The sequence below is a fragment of the Triturus cristatus genome, chromosome 7 (assembly GCF_964204655.1).
Source record: "Triturus cristatus chromosome 7, aTriCri1.1, whole genome shotgun sequence".
In the NCBI taxonomy this organism is placed as follows: domain Eukaryota; kingdom Metazoa; phylum Chordata; class Amphibia; order Caudata; family Salamandridae; genus Triturus; species Triturus cristatus.
The window spans coordinates 320,028,614-320,048,699 of record NC_140590.1 but is presented as its reverse complement, the minus strand read 5'-3'; the positions used below and the strand labels follow the sequence as shown (position 1 = coordinate 320,048,699).

The following is a 20,086-nucleotide window of genomic DNA, read 5'->3' as shown; positions in this document are numbered from 1 at the left end:
TTTCAGCAGACTCTATCCGACCCAGGATAGCGTCTAGGGCTTTGGGGACATAGATGGGGCCATCTACAACACCAGGAGCTATAGCTCACTGGTAGTCTTGTGCCTGTGGTTGTAAGGGATCTCACAGGACAAGGGTTTGAGTCCCGCTAGCGCTGCACAGTGTCATAAGGTGGCAACATTTCAAACTCTTTCTGCAGGGATGGTTCCCTTCCAGCTAGTTGCAGGAAGCCCTAGTCAGGAGAAGTTGCAGGTAAGACTATAGCGGGTTGGTGGGGGGCCCTGGCTGCGACGGTGAGCCGCCTCCAGGGCTGTGGCGGAGTTACAGGGCGATCTGGAAGCAGGCCGGTACAAAGGGTACCTCTGCGCGGCACCATAGGGGGTGCCTGAGCCAAAACCGAGGAGCCTCATGGGAGGGTCCCGGAAGCCGTGTCGGCGTCCCACTAGTCCTGCGGGCGGTTGTGGGCCTGAACAACCGGGGGCTTGCTAAGCGACGCTCCGCCCCGAGAGGGGGGGCGTGAGTAGAAGTTACCAACAGCACGTGATCGTAGAAAGAATCACATGGATGGCAGCATCAGCGGGCATCGCTCCCGAGCTGCCCGGCTCATCAGGCGGGCAGGCGACCCAGTTGGTTGCCTGCCCTTGGATCGCCCGTAAGATAACCCACCCATTACATATTCTGGAATTATGTAATAAACCTGCAGCATTGTTACCCAACACCAACTGTCTTGTGTGTGTCATTTGGGTAACCTACCATGGGGAGGGGGGACAGCGGGGTGCCCCTGGGGGTACTATGCCGCTGACCGTGGCCCCCGCAGGGGGCCAGCCAGCGGTCGGCGCCTTAGTGCCCCCGGGGCACCGGTCACCCCTCCCCACCCCCTCCCACAGGGAGGGGGCGGGGACGCCGACCGGAGCCCCCCTCCTCGGGTTGGCCGGAAGTGACACGCAATGCGTGTCACTTCCTGGCCCTGGTGTGAGGGGGAGGCTATTTAGCCTTCCCCCACCCTCCTGGCGACCTCTTTGTCGCCCACCTCGCCACATCCCTCCCTACCGCTTACCCGGCGTAGGCGTTGGGTGGGGGTTTCTGAGCGTTGTAATGTTTTCTTTTTTCGTTGCAGGCGGAGTTACAGGGCGATCTGGAAGCAGGCCGGTACAAAGGGTACCTCTGCGCGGCACCATAGGGGGTGCCTGAGCCAAAACCGAGGAGCCTCATGGGAGGGTCCCGGAAGCCGTGGCGGGCGGTTGTGGGCCTGAACAACCGGGGGCTTGCTAAGCGACGCTCCGCCCCGAGAGGGGGGGCGTGAGTAGAAGTTTCCAACGGCACGTGGTCGTAGAAAGAATCACATGGATGGCAGCATCAGCGGGCATCGCTCCCGCGCTGCTCGGCTCATCAGGCGGGCAGGCGACCCAGTTGATTGCCTGCCCTTGGATCGCCCGTAAGATAACCCACCCATTACATATTCTGGAATTATGTAATAAACCTGCAGCATTGTTACCCAACACCAACTGTCTTGTGTGTGTCATTTGGGTAACCTAGCATGGGGGAGGGGACAGCGGGGTGCCCCTGGGGGTACTAAGCAAAAACGTAGCAAAATGCTCACTGTGTACGTTCCCCCTGCACTAGTACACCCCATTTGTGTTTGTCAAAGAGCTGGCATAGACCTACTCAATAGTGCGGACTGGACACACTTCTCCTAGAAATCACGATTTTGTTTTTCAAATTATTGCATCCCGTTTGACAAAACAGGAAGATTGTCAAAATCAACGATCTGCAAGTTTAACTTGTGTTGTAAAATATTGCTCCACCTTTAATGGCGTGTTTTTAAATGGCCTAAAAACAACATTTTCTGCGACCGGGTAAAGAACAGCAAGTTCTGGCTGCCTGACAGGCATTTCATGCTGCTAGAAAGTGCCACCGCTTTACACTGTTTGTGGGCGGAGGTATTGTTATCGCAGGGAGCTCAGAGCAGGGCCGAACTGAGAACCAAAAGCAGCTCTGGCAAAAAATTTCAAACCAACCCAGCTCCCTTCCTTCCTGAGTGTCTTCTCTTTAGCCACTTGCCCTCTTTCCCTCTCCCTCTCTCCTGATCCAGGGATGGCTCCTCTGTTGGAGCGGAGCCCCACTTAAATCACTCCCAAAGCCCCCAGAGATGAAAAATAAAATGGTAATTCCGCCTCCCTGCTGCTGAGTGACAGCAGCAGGGAGGCGGGTGGGCTGTCAAAAGCACTGTTTGTTGTGCGCATGTCTTTTTGGCAGCCAATCTTGAGACGGCCATCCAAACATGAGCACTTTAAACATATCTAACCCAGCACAGCTGAGTTAGAGGAAGTGCAGGCCTCCAGTGCGCTGTGGAGCGCAGAATGAGGCCGCTTCCTCCAATCAGGGTGCTGCTCTCATGGTATGAGAGCAGCTCCAGAATTGGTCAAGGGAGTTTCCTGGTGGCCGGGCTGCAGAGGAAGAAAAAAGAGGAAGGAAGAGGTCCGGCGCGTCTCTGTAAGTGTTTCATTTTTATTTCGTTTTTATTTGTGCTTGCTCACGCGTGCCCACCCCTCCCTTCCGGTAGATGTCAGCAGCCACTGCTCCTGAAGCACCCACTGTGACTACTGTTATTACCTGGAGAAAGTGACAGAGGCGCGGACAATATGGGTTTAGGTCAGAATGAGGCACTATAGAACAGAATTTGAATTTGTATCTTTTAGGTAATAAATGCACTGTGGTTAAAAATAGCCTTCATGGACCTCAGCACAGCCTTTGACACAGTGGTGCGATCTAAGCTGCGGGGTGGGGGGGATGAAGCCTTAGTGGTGTTTTTGCATAACTTGCACACAGGGCTTGAAGCATCGGTAAGATATGGTCCATCAGGGGAATGCACTAAGCACTTCCAGTTAGGGAAAGGGGGGTTGTTTTTTATCTCCTTTCCTCTTTATTTTACATATAAATCAATTAGATCAGTTTTTAAGGGAACATTGTAAAGATGTCCAGAGGATAGGTCATAGAACGGTACCCGCTTTGCTGTACGCGGATAATTCTGTTCTTATCGCCTGTAGAGCTAATGGCCTGCAACTTTTATTAAGTCAATTTTTTTGAATTTATGGAAAATCTGGGGTTAAAAATGTATTATTCTAAATCATATATCATGGCCGTAGGACCCAGAAGCACTAAGAGTAAAACCTATGTAATAAAGGACAATAACATAGGTAAGGTGGAGAAGTTTAGTTATTTAGGCATACTGCTGGACGATACATTGTTCTGGGACCCATTATTGAAATCACATGCGCAATCCTTTAATAGGGTTGCTTTTAGCATTGATGCTTTCTCCAGGTGTTTAGGCTACAGTCATATAAACTCTATATTATATCTCTATAATGCTAGGTGTGTTCCAACTATAGTCTTTGGAGCAGAGATTTGGGATTACAAATCTTCTATTTCTAAACAAACCACAGAAAATAAATATTTAAGGAAATTGTTATGAATCCCACAGAATATCCCCACATAAATAGCACACGGTGAGATAGTGGTATGTTTTATAGCTGACTACATACGTTTGTGCCCTATAGTTTTATGGTGTTCGATAGGGACCAAAAAAGAATTTGAATTTAATAGACTATTATTGAGGGAGTGTCTGAACATGGGCTATAGCTTGTGTATACCATGGCTGAGTTATATAATAACGACTCTGGCAAATTTGGGCATATCTCATCTCATTAATTCGCCAGAGCTAATCTCCAAATCAGATACTGTAGGAGTTAAGAGAGTATTTAAGGTGTTTACCCAAGAAGCTAGAACTCTAGACTTGCAGTGCAACCATTGCTGTACACATTATGCCATGGTGAAATCTACAGATAAAATGGAATTTTATCTAACACTGGATATGCCGGTTACCCACAGAAGACTTTTAACACAGTTTCGTTTGAATATGTTCCCTCAATTATTAGTAGAACGGCATAAGCCACAAGATCCTCCCATTTGCTCATGTGATGTGTTCTCTGCACTAGACACTTTACATATTGTTCTAATCTACCCCAAATGGGCCAATTTGCGACAAAAATATCTGCCCACTACTTCTACCTTTGAATGTTAACCAAGCTAGAACAGCTCTCCTATATCTTCAATTTTTATATAATTTTACTGTTTGCTGGTATTTATCCAGATTTGTATTAGGTGTGTATTATGCTTATGTTTGAAACTGAACCTTTTATGGATTATATATTATGGAATGGTACTTATTGATATTTTTATTGTACTCTTATAATTGCTGATGCAAATCGAATTAAGTAAATATTGATTGATTGATTGATTGACAGAGGCGCTGACAGAGTCCAACTGCCCTAAAACAAACTCTATAAGCTCCAGCCCACTGGAGAAATCCCCAGTGGATAAAAAGGGCAGTTGTGGCCTGGCTCAGAAATGTGACGCAATGCCTGCTGCGAGAGCAGATATCGGCCATTTGTTTTCTCTGGTGTATAAAGTGTTTCAGTAATTGAGCACGAATGTTGGTAGGCTGCATTGGTATTTTAATAGCCATATTCTGAGTAAACACATCTCCACATTCATCCACTTGGATCAGCTTTTACTTTCAGCATCTAGATGGACAGAGTGTCTGAGACACAGAGCATGGGGGAGGAGCACACGGGGGAGCGCAGATCTATCTAGTAGGAGATAAGCACATGGGTGAGAGACAGCAACATGGAACTCAGGGAGGGGGAGTAAAAGTATGAGTGAGACAGCTGGAAAATACATGCACTCTTATGCAGTGCTTAAACAAAAAGAAAAAAGTACTTCCTTAAAAGCAAGCAGAGGAAGCATTGAAGCCAGCCATTCAAAGAATGGTAAAGAGGGTTCGCTCCATGGGAGGGGCAAATAAAAGGTGTATTGCCTGACAGATGGTAAGCTACCAAATATAAAGTAAGCAATTAAGAGTGAAAGTAAAACTAACCAATGGTAAGCAACGAGGTGGGCTGCAAGTCACTATATGTTCTTGGTAACCCCTTTTGCAAACAGTTTACGCTGTCAGGTAGGCTCCACCAAAAAAGGACTAATATTAAGAATTACTGGTGGGAACGCTCTGTTTTACTCATCACTGCCAGCCTGTTGCACCAAATAACTCAACTATCTGCTGCTGTTGAAAGATAATGAATGGTTATTGTTACCCAATTCAGTGATACTCTGAAGGACGAAGGGCTGAATGTACTCACTGGGATTCGGATCTGTGACTAAACACATAAGGGAGAAACACTGAAACTTGTAGGCAATGCATTAATCTAGTCAGCCACCAGAGGTGGCTACAAGGGATGTCCCCATGGAGATCATGCGCCGCCCATGATCACCGCTGGTGAGAAATGCTGATTCAGTAATATGTTGCCACCAATACCAGGGTTTGCACATATGCACAACCCAAGACAAAACGGCAAAACAAGCCATGTGCAGGCATGAACCTTATAAGGGCTCTTTATGGAGGGATGAAAGCCAAGTCTACCCAAAGATGTGCTAGCATTTTGACTATATCTGGGTTACTCCATCCCCTCTTTCGGAGATTCACTTCTCGACTGGATTACTAAAGCACAAAGCCTGCTCCAGCAGTGGACATCTTTTTATCCAGCTCTCCGGTGAAGAACCTAAAGGCGTTGACTACACTGGACAGAAAACAATCTACACAGCCCTTTTAACCACCAGCATGGTGGGGATTCATTTCTATAATCTCTGTCCACCAGGGCATAACCAGCTGTCGCATTTTCAATGCCTTCTTACCAGGCGGACGGGACTGTACTATAAAGAGGGCCAAGATTTTGTAGGGATTTGAATGGCATTTTACAGGTTGTGCAAAAGGAAGTATACATTGAATGAGCAAATGCGCAGAAACAGAAAGCATGATTCTGGGTAAATTACATGTTCTGTGATTGTAAAGAGTATATGGATAATGACTCGACCAGGAATGTGCTCTTTTGGTCTAAATGTGTTGAATAAGAACATGAAAGAGCCTTCACGGAATGTGCAGGAGATCAGCAGAAGGAGCTGTTGGAACATGCGAAAAACAATTCCTGTGCATAAGACTCTTTCTTTTTGCTTTAAGTCCAACCCCAGTTTCCACCCCTGCCATGAAGGGAGAGTCCAAGGAGCTCAGAGTCATGCTGCAGCCTCTGTCATAGGCCAAAAGCCATGGCATCTGAAATGGCCGAGCAGCGGATGTCTAAGTAGTCCTTAGCGGGCATTTCTCAGTCGCTGGGGATCTCAAAAACGGGGAAACTTGCAGAGCAATTTTCAGGTAGCTTTTCGATTTATCTGAATTAAAGCTTCGGGTGGAAGTGTACTACAGTCTGGGCTCCTGGAGTCCGTGGGATATGACTCAGTATTTTAGTCGTTTGAAGGCTCGTTGGTGGCTCAAGTGAGAGGAGTCACATAACAGGACCTTGCAGAGAAGCAAAAGTATGCCAGTGTCTGATGTTGTCTGGTCCTGTGCCCTGGTACAGCTTCTGTGAGACAGAGAGAGCTTTAACATAGGTAGTGATTCATGACAATTGACAGGGGAAGTGGACATCTTATGGTTTCAGTGATGATACATGATTAAGTTATAGTGGACATTTATCTGGGAGTAACAGTAATGGTTTTAGTGATATTCTCTGATTAGGATTAGGTTCCAGGAGACTTCTGGCGGTTTCAGTGATGATCTATGATTAGATTCCAGTGAACATCTGGTGGTTTCAGTGATGATCTCTGATGAGGTTCAAGTGGACATCTGGTGGTTTCAGTGACGATCTCTGATTAGGTTCCAGTAGACATCTGGGGATTCCGGTGATGATCTCTGATTAAGTTCCAGTGGACATCTGGTGGTTCCAGTGATGATCTCTGATTAGGGTCCAGTAGACATCTGGTGGTTTCAGTGATGATCTCTGATTAGGTCCCAGTGGGCATCTGGTGATTTTAGTGATATTCTCTGATTAGGATTAGGTTCCAGGAGACGTCTGGTGGTTTCAGTGATGATCTCTGATTAGATTCCAGTAGACATCTGGTGGTTCCAATGATGATCTCTGATTAGGTTCCAGTAGACATCTGGTGATTCCGGTGATGATCTCTGATTAGGTTCCAGTAGACATCTGGTGGTTTCAGTGATGATCTCTGATTAGGTTCCAGTGGACATCTGGTGATTTTAGTGATATTCTCTGATTAGGATTAGGTTCCAGGAGACGTCTGGTGGTTTCAGTGATGATCTCTGATTAGATTCCAGTAGACATCTGGTGATTCTGGTGATGATCTCTGATTAGGTTCCAGTAGACATCTGGTGGTTTCAGTGATGATCTCTGATTAGATTCCAGAAGACATCTGGTGGTTCCAGTGATGATCTCTGATTAGGTTCCAATGGATATCTGGTGGTTCCAGTGATGATCTCTAATTAGGTTCCAGTAGATATCTGGTGGTTCCAATGATGATCTCTGATTAGGTTCCAGTGGACATCTGGTGGTTTCAGTGACGATCTCTGATTAGGTTCCAGTGGACATCTGGTGGTTTCAGTGACAATCTCTGATTAGGTTCCAGGAGACATCTGGTGTTTTCAGTGATGATCTGGGATTAGGTTCCAGTGGACATCTGGTGGTTTCAGTGACGATCTCTGATTAGGTTCCAGTGGATGTCTGGTGGTTTCAGTGATGTTCTTTGATTAGGTTCCAGTAGCCATCTATCTGGGGTTTTCAGTGATGATCTCTGATTAGGTTCCAGTGAACATCTGGTGGTTCCAGTGATGATCTCTGATTAGGTTCCAGTAGACATCTGGTGATTCCGGTGCTGATCTCTGATTAAGTTCCAGTGGACATCTGGTGGTTCCAGTGATGATCTCTGATTAGGTTCCAGTGGCCATCTATCTGGTGGTTTCAGTGATGATCTCTGATTAGGTTCCAGTGGACATCTGGTGATTTTAGTGATATTCTCTGATTAGGATTAGGTTCCAGGAGACTTCTGGTAGTTTCAGTGATGATCTCTGATTAGATTCCAGTAGACATCTGGTGATTCTGGTGATTATCTCTGATTAGGTTCCAGTAGACATCTGGTGGTTTCAGTGATGATCTCTGATTAGATTCCAGTAGACATCTGGTGGTTCCAGTGATGATCTCTGATTAGGTTCCAATGGATATCTGGTGGTTCCAGTGATGATCTCTGATTAGGTTCCAGTAGATATCTGGTGGTTCCAATGATGATCTCTGATTAGGTTCCAGTGGACATCTGGTGGTTTCAGTGACGATCTCTGATTAGGTTCCAGTGGACATCTGGTGGTTTCAGTGACGATCTCTGATTAGGTTCCAGGAGACATCTGGTGGTTTCAGTGATGATCTGGGATTAGATTCCAGTGGACATCTGGTGGTTTCAGTGACGATCTCTGATTAGGTTTCAGTGGATGTCTGGTGGTTTCAGTGATGTTCTTTGATTAGGTTCCAGTAGCCATCTATCTGGGGTTTTCAGTGATGATCTCTGATTAGTTTCCAGTGAACATCTGGAGGTTCCAGTGATGATCTCTGATTAGGTTCCAGTAGACATCTGGTGATTCCGGTGCTGATCTCTGATTAAGTTCCAGTGGACATCTGGTGGTTCCAGTGATGATCTCTGATTAGGTTCCAGTGGCCATCTATCTGGTGGTTTCAGTGATGATCTCTGATTAGGTTCCAGTGGACATCTGGTGATTTTAGTGATATTCTCTGATTAGGATTAGGTTCCAGGAGACTTCTGGTAGTTTCAGTGATGATCTCTGATTAGATTCCAGTAGACATCTGGTGGTTCCAGTGATGATCTCTGATTAGGTTCCAGTGGATATCTGGTGGTCCCAGTGATGATCTCTGATTAGGTTCCAGTAGACATCTGGTGGTTCCAGTGATGATCTCTGATTAGGTTCCAGTGGATATCTGGTGGCTCCAGTGATGATCTCTGATTAGGTTCCAGTAGACATCTGGTGGTTCCAGTGATGATCTCTGATTAGGTTCCAGTGGACATCTGGTGGTTTCAGTGATGATCTCTGATTAGGTTCCAGTGGACATCTGGTGGTTTCAGTGACGATCTCTGATTAGGTTCCAGGAGACATCTTGTGGTTTCAGTGATGATCTGTGATTGGGTTCCAGTGGACATCTGGCGGCTTCAGTGACTATTTCTGATTAGGTTCCAGGAGACATCTGGTGATTTCAGTGATGATCTCTGATTAGGTTCCAGTGGACAACTGGTGGTTTCAGTGATGATCTGGGATTAGGTTCCAGTGGACATCTGGTGATTTCAGTGATGATCTCTGATTAGGTTCTAGTGGACATCTGGTGGTTTCAGTGATGATCTCTGATTAGGTTTGGTCGATTTCGTCTTGTAATGTATAGATCTTAACGTCTGGTCATCTTCTAAAACAATCTCGAGGAGAAGGCTTGTTGCTGTGCAAATTACTCAATTGGCAACTCAGTGTGAAGTCTAGGTGGGGGCTGGATGATATGCACAGTTGCATTATTTCTAATGAGGTAGTGTTGGGTTTGCTTTTATGTAATCCACCTTACTTACAACTGATTAATTAAAAGGATATACCGTCATGTACCACTTGTTAAAATGAGCCTGGAAATATTACTAGACATCCTTCGAAATTAATCTTTTATGGATTTTTCTCTTTATGTACATTAATGCACCTCTATCTGAATTTTTATGGATGTTGGCCTGCGTAATTCACAGCTTGTCTGATTTTCTTTGAGCTGGAAATAAAAATGAGATCAGTGTCTTTGGAGCAATGTGTAGCGGATCTGATCATGCTGTATTTTGCCCTTCTTAGTAAGTAGCTGATAATATCCTTCTATTTCATTTGCAGTGATGTGAATGTCAGTGCTGCACCACAGGTGCATCATGGGATTTATCAGAATGATGATGATATTATTATCACCCCGGACAACAAGGTGGATATCTTTTACAGAAATTCACTGAATAAGGGCCGCGTTTATAAAAACCGGGCAGAAAATAAACACATTTAGTCCACTGTATTTTATAAGGGTTTAGACATGCAATAATCATGTTTCGATTCCAAAATGGCACCCAAGACCAAAAAGGTATCAGCTTTCAAGTGTTTAGTAACAGGCTGACTTGCGCAGATTTCAAAGGTTTTTTTAGGTTGGTGTCTCTGAAAAGCTGGTAGGGCTGAGCACCTGCCAGCTACTTCACCCCAGTTTCCCTGGATAGCAGTTTGCCACATTGTGAATATTTTCATCCTTTCTTGGCCACAGCCATGGACTAGGCCTTTTCTTCTTATCCAGTCATTCCATCTACTTACCTTGAACGTGAAGGACTCATTGAAGGTGGGGTTCAGGGTCTTTCTATGAACTTTGGTCTCATACTTCTTCTTCTTGTCAGGAAGCAGGTAGACTTTGACGTAAGGATCAGACGTTCCGCCAATGTCCAGAGCAGGCAAGTCAGCTGCTTGGATGATCCCAACCACCAGCTATGCAGAGAGGGAGAAAATAAACATATTGAGTGGGTTAACTTGTAATACAAATGTACATTATATATCTCTTAATTAGATTGGAGCGTTCGTTCTCTTCCTGCTCCCTCGCCAAAGCACTGCATGACGTTGCTATTGAACATTGCAGTAGCTTTAATTCCATTACCTCCACTTAACATGCCACAGAGGCTGTTTGTTTATTTATTAAACCTGTTTACGCAGAGAAGTCTTAGCTCGAAAAGCTGACAAAGCCGGGATTTGAATCAATTGTGCCAAAGTGTTCCCTAGTTTATTTGCTTACTAATAACAGCTGCACTTGAGTGACCTCTGCAAGTTCATTTGCTCTGTCGCACAATATGCTTTGGACTTAACCACGCAAGTACATAATCTCTCTAACACAATCTCCATATAATTGAGTGAAATTTGAAAATACATTTACTTTCTTATACTTAGGTTAAGCAAACTGGGTTAGAACACCTGCCCTTGCAAAATTCTCTTTTTGGTGTTGCATAGTATTATCTCTGCACCTTTAAAATCTGCAGTCACGACTCCTGGGATTGATATCAACCTAAACCACCTATACATCACCACACACAATCCACAAAAAAAGTGCCTCCTAAGCCCTCAATATTCCCGAACCCAACCATACAAAAACATCACAGATCCAAACACCCCTACACACACACACACACACACACACACACACACACTCACACACACTAATCTTATACACATCCCCACACATAATACCTAAGAAGACACCCATACACTTCAGCCACTTCCTCCTTAGACTCAATTCCCAATCTGCCCAAAATCACTCACTTGACACTGCAGATCTTCTTACCCTACAGAAGCACGATAAACCCTTTTCACACCAATGTCACCACGTGTCTCTGCTGACATATCCTGGGTGGATAACAATATCCACCACTTTCCCATCCCACAAAATTGGTGGTGGTCTCGTCATCATCCAGAAGCCTATTTCTCTCCATCACCTCCTCCATTTCCAGACATCAGCCAGCTCTGAATACTTCTCAACCGGCCTCTCTATATCCTCTTCGCACCATACTACATTGAACCTGATATATCGCCCTCCTAGAAATACTCTGCCTTTGGCAAGCCCCCCCAAAAATTTGACCTTAGTCATTACTGAGGCGAACAAAAAAACGCAAAGTGATTTGAAAACAGTTAAAGCCACTAACCCGCTCATATCCCACCTGATAATCCCACACTCTTTGCTGAAGGCGATCAACATTATCATCTTCTTCTTGCTCAGAGTGCCACCATAAACAGCATTGACCTTCACACAGTGAGCCCATATGCACCCCTAAAATACCCACCTCAGGCTACTTGTTGGCAGTTCCCCCTTTTACCAAAGAGCATCTAACTATCAATGTTTGATTTCTCTAATGATGACCTAGATCTTGCATCCATCATGAAACCACTATTTCAAAGTGCTATCTCCCCCTATTATGCTTTCGTAAAAACACCTCCCTCCGAAATGGAACCTTGTCAAACTACAATGAAAACTGAAAAAATACTCCAGAGTTCGACTCTTAAGAAATGTAAAACATAATGGCCCATCATACACCTGCCTCACCTCAAGAGAGCAATGGCAATGAAGTCCCAAAATCACATTCACCAACACAACTTACTGCAAGCATACCAACCTGGCTATCGCCTTCCATGCAGTACTGAGCCGGCATTCCTACGAGTCATGACAGTACCATGTGAATTACAGCCTTGACTCTTGGCAACCTTTGACATTATGGACCACCACATACTACTTGATACTCTCTCCACATGCAGGGGCACCTCAGACATTAAACTGGCTCCCCTCATTCCTCACAGAAAACCGTATGTTCAAGTGGACTCTTCAAGGTTCCATCCTAGCACCAATGATAGTCAGTCTACCATGAAGATCCTTCTAGTCAGTGCTCTAAGTGGGCTAGGGCCTGGCACGGCTGAACCCTCAAAAAACTGAACATTGAACCAGGGCCCGGGGCCTAGAGGAGCCCTCCATTGGTGTCTTGTGCCAGCTGAAGGAAAAATCTGCCCCTGCCTGCTTGCCACATGCGAGAGCTACATCACTGGAAGTTCCATTTGAGACAAAGCAACATGGTGGATGCTGTTCTTTACCACTGGTGCTCCAGGGCCTAAGATACAAATGACTGTCCAAGGGTAGTTACAGCAAACAGTGACTGCACAGCTTACTTTCAGTTAACTTTGCCAGGGGTTTATTGCTTATGGCACTGGATGAGGTGCTGCATATACTGTTGAAAAATATCTTTTTGTCTGCTGATTTTGGTTAGTCTTTGTCCAGTAACAGTCTTTATAAATTATTCGAACAGAGGATTTTAGTCCACATGGTTGTGCCTTTAGTTACAAAGGCCATGTCTTTTGTGGAAGTTTCTTATATATGTTTCTTAGGCTACACCCCATTTAGAGCGCGCACCTTTTTTATCCCATTTTAAGCACGTCTTTCAGCCAGTCAACTAGTGCCCTTCACCAACATGGTGGATGAAACTGAGCCATATCTTAACATGCCGTTCACAACTGACAAATGCCATCTAAAACACTTTACATTCCAGTGGATGTTCCACCACCTGCACACAACTACATTCCACAAAAACAACATTCATACAACGGTATCAAACTGATTCTGAGTTGATTAAATAAAATGCAACAGACGGCTTCACCCGCTCTGCCATAAACAAATCCTACGGCTTCTACATTGACCTTTTACAGACCAAGTCAATAATGAAATCTTGGTACAAGATCAGCCTCCTGTGCAAGATGTCTACCAGGCCTCACCTTCCTGGTCCTGGCCCCCTCTGAGACAGGTAATGCCATCCTCACTCGGTTCACTGACTCCGCATTCAACCAACCCATGACTGGTGGATGAAAGTTCGACCATATCACCTCACACTCAAAACTCTCCACAGGCTTCAGATGGATAAAGTATAAGTATAAGTATAAAGAAGTTTATTAAGCGCTCGAATGCCAAAAGGCGTCTTGGCGCTGAAGTGTGAAAAGGACAGAAAAGATGGAACTAGGTAAGCTACTGGACATTAAACAGCCTAGACTTCAAAGCTTTCCTGAAGGAAAGGAGGTCTGGCTGGAGGCGTAGGGTGACTGGGAGCTTGTTCCATAGTTGGGATGCACAGGTGGAGAATGAACGGCCGCCCCATCTAGCACGTCTGTATCTGGAAGTGCAAATAAGGCCAAGGTTGGCCGAATGTAGGTCTCGTCGGGGGACGTAGAGTCTGAACAGATTCTGACAATAGGTGGAACCACCACCATATCATGCCTTGTGGACCAGGCATAGTGCCTTAAACGCGATTCTCTGTTGAACAGGGAACCAGTGCAATGATCTCCTAGTGGAGGAGGTGGGGTGGTCCTTCGGAATTTGTAAAAGAACGCGACAGCGGCGTTCTGCAACAAATGGATTTTGCTGATCTGGAACTTGTCAATGCCCAAGAACATAGCGTTGCAATAGTCAAGTCTCGACATGAAAAGAGCGGCCATTACCGTCTTCTGAAGTGCCTTGGGAATAAAAGGAAAGATTTTACGGAGGGTTTTAAGCAGAAAAAAACAAGCAGAGGTTATGATGTTAACATGCACTGACATCTTCATTTTATTGTCAAAAATAACGCCAAGATTTCTGACCTTTTCCACAGGGAGAGGACAGACTCCTGCCTCTAATGGATACCAGAGGTTGTTCCAAATTGGTCGTCCATTCCCAAATTCCATAACTTCAGTCTTCTCCGTATTAATTTTTAGAAAACTTTGCGTCATCCAGGCCATGATGTCCTTAAGACAAGCATGGAACCGTACCGCTGTTAGCTCTGGTGTGTCGGATAGCGAAATGACCAGTTGCGAGTCGTCCGCGTAGGACACAAAAACAAAGACATGCTTCCTGACAACGGCGGCCAGTGGTCTCACATAAAGATTGAACAGGGTGGGGGATAAGGCTAAGCCCTGAGGAACACCACAGGGCATATTGAAATTGTCTGATTTTAGGCCCTCCCAATTCAGTGAATGCTGTCTATCCTGCAGAAAAGAGAAAAGAAGGGCCAGGGCCCGCTGACTGATGCCTACCTCCTTTAGTCGTTGCACTAAGACCGTATGATTGACGGTGTCAAAAGCAGCCGACAGATCGAGGAGGACTAGAATAGCCCTCCCACCTCCGTCGACTGCCGCCCGAATCCCCTCCGCTGCAGCAATCAGAGCAGACTCGGTAGAGTGTTTAGAACGAAAACCATGCTGAAACGGATCGAGTAAGCTATTACAGTCCAAATTTTCAGTTAGCATAGCATTCATATGTTTTTACATGATCTTAGCAACTAGAGGCAGACCAGAGATTGGTCGGTAGTTTTTAAAGTCAGTTTGATCAAGCGATGCACAGATCAAATGTCATCTACAAGGCCATGCAAACACACCTCCCTGCTGAGCAGAAAAACTCTCATCCCCATGCCAGTGCCACTCCCGCACCAACAAAGACCCAGAAATTGCCATTGACTACAAAGGAAATAACAAGGACGGAAGCTATTTAAATCTTTGTGCTATGTTAATACTCCAATACCAAAAAAAGATAGAACAAAAATGGCAATCGAATGCTAAACATTCTTAGGCAAAATAGAAGAATAATGATTGCCCCTGCAAACCAGCAGGTGATACGAGCCCGCTTTTGGAACTATAATTCTAGCTGCCCCCACTGCTGACTCAAGTTGCACTGAGGGTTCTTTTGCCATAAACATAAATTTAAACCTACATTTCCCATGAAGATATTGTATATCAAAGCTTACAAAATAGCTACAGAGTACGTTGGTCTCTCTGAAGGAGAATAAAAAGGGAGCAGCTGTATAAGAGCATTGGCCTGTTGCCAGTTTAGAGATTTTCCCGGCAGCGAGGGCCTCTGATAGGCTGGCAATGCTTGGACAGTGCTAGTTGCATTTCCAACTCTACCGTAGATGCAACAGACCCTGTCTAAACCCTACTGACTTATCAGAGACACCAGAATGCCAGTAGAATCCTTCAGTTTCCCATTGGTCAGTCTGACACAACACACATAGAACTTCCCTTCCTTCTCCTGTGCTGCAGCTGCTCACCATCTTAATCTCCGCCGCCACCACTCTCAGCCTCATCGATTTGGGCAGCGTGCCCTACAAGCTCTCAGATGGAAGGAGCTGATGGGCACCCTGCCAATATGAGCTGGAGGTGTTCTCGGCATGCAGTGGATTAAGGACACTTAGCTGTAAGTGAGAAGTAACCCACAACCAGGTAACTGTGTCGAGGACTGTAGGCCACAATAAGTCAACGATGGAGCTTAGGCCAGAGATCACGTCTAGTCATACGCATGGGACTGCAATCTAGAGCTGTCAGAAATCACGGGGCTCAACTCAGGGGGGGTATACTTGGTTCATTGAACTAGGAGCTCTAGGGAGACAATAAGGCCGAAAAGAAGTCTTTAGATGAGGCTTAGGTGGGCTACCTCATGAATACCAAAACAAGGCACAATCTGCTCATAAACAGTGCATGCCAAGACCCAAATCACTTGTTATATTCCGCAAAGCACATTACTATGATCCCAACAATATTAGGAAAAACCTCTGTGTGCTTACAGGCATACTGTCTCTGGATGAGGTCTACCTGGAGTAGACGTTATGTGGCATTGCCATCAGGATCAGCTGCAATGTTAGTTAAAGCAGACTGGAAAGCCGCTGCCTGGAACATAGGGTATTCGGAGCGCTCTCAGAGGGATCTCTCTCTCCACTGGGATTCCCACCAGTGTAGAGAATGGTGCATCTGGGACCCTCTGTGGCATAGGTGGATAAGCTCAAACCTCACCTTGCACATATGAGGCTACATGCAGCACAACAAGTTCACAAATCACACAGCACCTACACTCAGGGGACAAGGGGTAGAAGGCCATTTTCGTAAGGGACTTGCTGATATCGATAACTTAATACAGCTGCTGAGACAAGGATATACCCTTGGGATGGGAGGCTCGACCATTCAAACTGGTAATCTAATACAATGGTAAAAGGGTCTGTAACAACATGATGAAAATAGATTTGTAGGAACTATCTGATTGAAGGACAGCTGCAAAAGTTACATCATATTCTGATTGTTTTCAAGAGATACAATACAACAACACATTTTACCCTGATGTACGATGTAAATGCTGAAAAGTCAATAAAAAGCTATTATAAATTAAAACAAAAAACTTTAATTAAGGTCAGACATATACTATTCACAGCATGCCTGTTGAGCAATCAGGGACTATAAATCCAATTAAAGAATGTATATCTTACTAGATAACAGTAATTCAGATTTAAAAATTGTTTTTTACTTTAAAAATTGTCAGGTTAGTAGGTCATCTTTTAGCAATAGTGATATGTTCAGGAGAAATTAGTTTTGCAACAGTCTAACATTAAAAACCCTCCCTGAATTATCCACTGTTAAGATGCAATCCTAACCATGATTCCGCAGGATGCTGTTACTTCAGGGGTAATGTGTTTAGGTATGGAGACTACAAATGGAGAATAGTGTCAAGTTCAGATACCCCTATATGGAGAATTGTGTTCAGTTCTTGAGATTACAGCCGGGGTAATGTTGCCACCTCTGGATGGTGTATCTGGAGCTTCGTATCAAGAACCTGAGACATGATCTGGAGTGTAGCACTCTGACATCTGAAAACTTTATCAAGAATATTCTGTACAGCTCTTGGTATTTAATAGATCACTGGTGTATTACCTTATGACCTTTACACAGTTTGTGGGAGTCCCCAGATATGGCTGTCCATGGTGATGCCTCCAGACATATGCTGCCACCCTCATACCAGGAGGCTGATGGCTGAAAACGTTTATGGTTTCATCAGTAGGTGGATTTAATGGTGACAAGTGGGCTGAAGTTGGAGGAGCATTCTTGTAAGGAGGGTCTCCAACCTGGTTAGGTGACACATCTGGAATAATGTGCCCAATTCTTAATGCCCTTAAACTGAAATAATATGTCATGTGACAGCACATTTGTTCTATCTGCTTCTGGATACGACGTCATGGTTGAGCTAGCCAAAGCAAGCACTGAGTAAAACACAGGTCCAATGAGGAGAGAACATATTTAAAAATATGCACAATGGAGCATATTGAATGGATGTTGAAAAAGTTATATATCTTCTTTTCTGAGCATTTTTTCATATTTGTTAGATTGTGTTATGTGAAAAACAAACACTGTGTACATAACTCAATAAAGAGGAAAGACAAGATACATTCATATACCTGTTAGATATGAAGGTGTACAGGGAGACTGAATGATACAAAATCACTGGCTAGGGACCTTGAACCCCAGAGGTATGACCAACATGTTTATCTATTCCACTGCCGGTTGTAGTGCAGAATGAGAAAAGCTTGAGTTAATTACCTCGATAGGTTTAAGGCAGGAATACTTTATATTATTTTTAAACATATTGTGTTGTAATGATAACCTTGTGCTTTCCCAGTCAGCATCAGCAAACTGGCCTTATGCAGCTCTTTGTGGGCATTAGTTCTAATTCTCGGCGTACCATAACCTCAGTAGAAGCCTCAGAATCGAAAAGAGCTACTGTGGGACAAGCATGATCATTTGAAACTGTTCTGCTCCTCTGTTTGTAAGTTACTGTAGAATTCTTCATAATGGGGGATTATACCTTCAATGGTGATACAGAATATTTCTTCTGAGTTACACGCATTAAGTAGTGCCTTGTCTGCTTTCTATTCAATAGGCTAAAAGCCTATCTGTTTTGGGTCTTTTTCATAGCATCTTCCCTAAGGTATTTTACCAGAATATTGAGCTTTAAATATCGTTTTCCAAATGTATCATATCATAGCCAGAATATTGACCACCAATATTTATGTACATCTATCTATCTATCTATCTATCTATCTATCTATCTATCTATCTATCTATCTATCTATCTATCTATCTATCTATCTATATATATATATATATAGATACATGCACACACCACGCACAGATATAATATGGGAAAAATTGCTTTTTTTTAGAAGAATACAGACTGCTTTGTCAGAGGAATGGCAACCTATATATGAACAAAGAACACAAAGGGGTGAGGAAAAATATACAAATCCAAAAACTCAGAAGAGGGAGAAAGAAACAATGGGACCACTATGGGAACATGAGGGCAAGGACAGAAGAAACAATAACGGATCAGACAAACAAACTGACAGTAATTTTCCTTTCAACTAGAACTCTTAATAAAACTGAAATTGATTTGCTGAGTCTGGGTTTGCTATTTTGTCCAAGTGTACCCTTGAACTATGGAAAGACCAGAATGGATGTATTTAAGTTCACCTGCAAGCTAAAATAGAAAAGGTACATTTGATGTGGAAAGACAAGGTTAAACCACAGAGTCATAGGAATGTACTAATCAAATCCTCTGACAATGGGTGTGGGGGGAGTTGTGCTGTTCTTGAGGGAACATTATGTGAGTGAGGCCTTGAAACAGATGAATGTCTGAGGTTATCAGAAGATTGATTTACTGTATTAAATAGACTTCATGACAAGTTACATGGACACATTTACTGTAGAGCTCTAATGAGAGCGAATCACTGTGTCAGGGGTTGCTGTTTCTCTTTTTAGGTTGGCTTGGTTTCTTTTTACCAATTCAAAGCTGTAATACTGTGCCTGGAGTGGTAAATGGCTTTTGTCATTTTACAGCTCGGCATGGACAGCACTGTGCTAGTCCTAAGATTAAAGACTTTGCTGTAGAAATGGCAAAAGACTTTGTCCCTTTCTATCTCGGCATGGATGGCACTGTGCTAATCCAATGCTTAAAGACTTTGATAGAAAAGCAGACATTTGAGGTGAGCAGATCTAGAGTGTTGCTGGTGTTGAGAGTGCTCCATACAGGAGCTGCTTTCCACCTAAACTTGAGAACTACACAGAATTCTCTCCTTTTTTTTTGCATAATTTATGCGTCACTCTATGCCTAAAAGGGTACTGTTTTGACTTATACTGGATGCTCTTGTGTCAGGACAAAGCTATACCTCTCTGAAGAGCTCTAATGAGAGCGAAACACTGTGTCAAGGATTGCCTCTACTCATTTCTGGTTGGTTTGGTTGGTATTTTACCAATTCATGGCTGTCATACTGTGCCTAGAGTGGTAAATGGCTTTTGTCATTTTACAGCTCGGCATGGACAGCACTGTGCTAGTCCTATGCTTAAAGACTTTGTCCCTTTCTATCTCAGCGTGGATGGCACTGTGCTAATCCTACGCTTAAAGACTTCGATAGAAAAGCAGACATTTGAGGTGAGCAGATCTAGAGTGTCGCTGGTGTTGAGAGTGCTCTATACATGAGCTGCTTTCCACCTGAACTTGAGAACGACCCAGAGTTCTCTGCTTCTTTTTTCATAATTTATGCATCATTCTATGCCTGAAAGGGTACTGTTTTTACAATTACTGAATTGTATAATACACCCATTTTGGAATGGGATGAATTTCCGATTCTGTAAAAAGACACACCCACCACTCCAACATTATACCTGCTACCTTAGATCCACAAGGATCTGGTCAACCCTCTAGATCACCCTACTATCTAATTTAGAAATAGGTTTTTGGAGCATACATCCATTTATATGGATAATTTACT

General features: G+C 44.1%; 1 protein-coding gene across 1 annotated transcript in view; it reads right to left on the bottom strand.

Moving 5' to 3' along the window:
* The window catches only part of SYT5 (synaptotagmin 5), a 493,558-nt gene that overhangs the window by 89,926 nt on the left and 383,546 nt on the right, over positions 1–20,086 (bottom strand). The window contains exon 5 of the mRNA XM_085616399.1: positions 10,269–10,436. Within this exon, the coding sequence (XP_085472525.1) occupies positions 10,269–10,436 (168 nt within the window). The remainder of the gene's footprint in view (positions 1–10,268; positions 10,437–20,086) is intronic.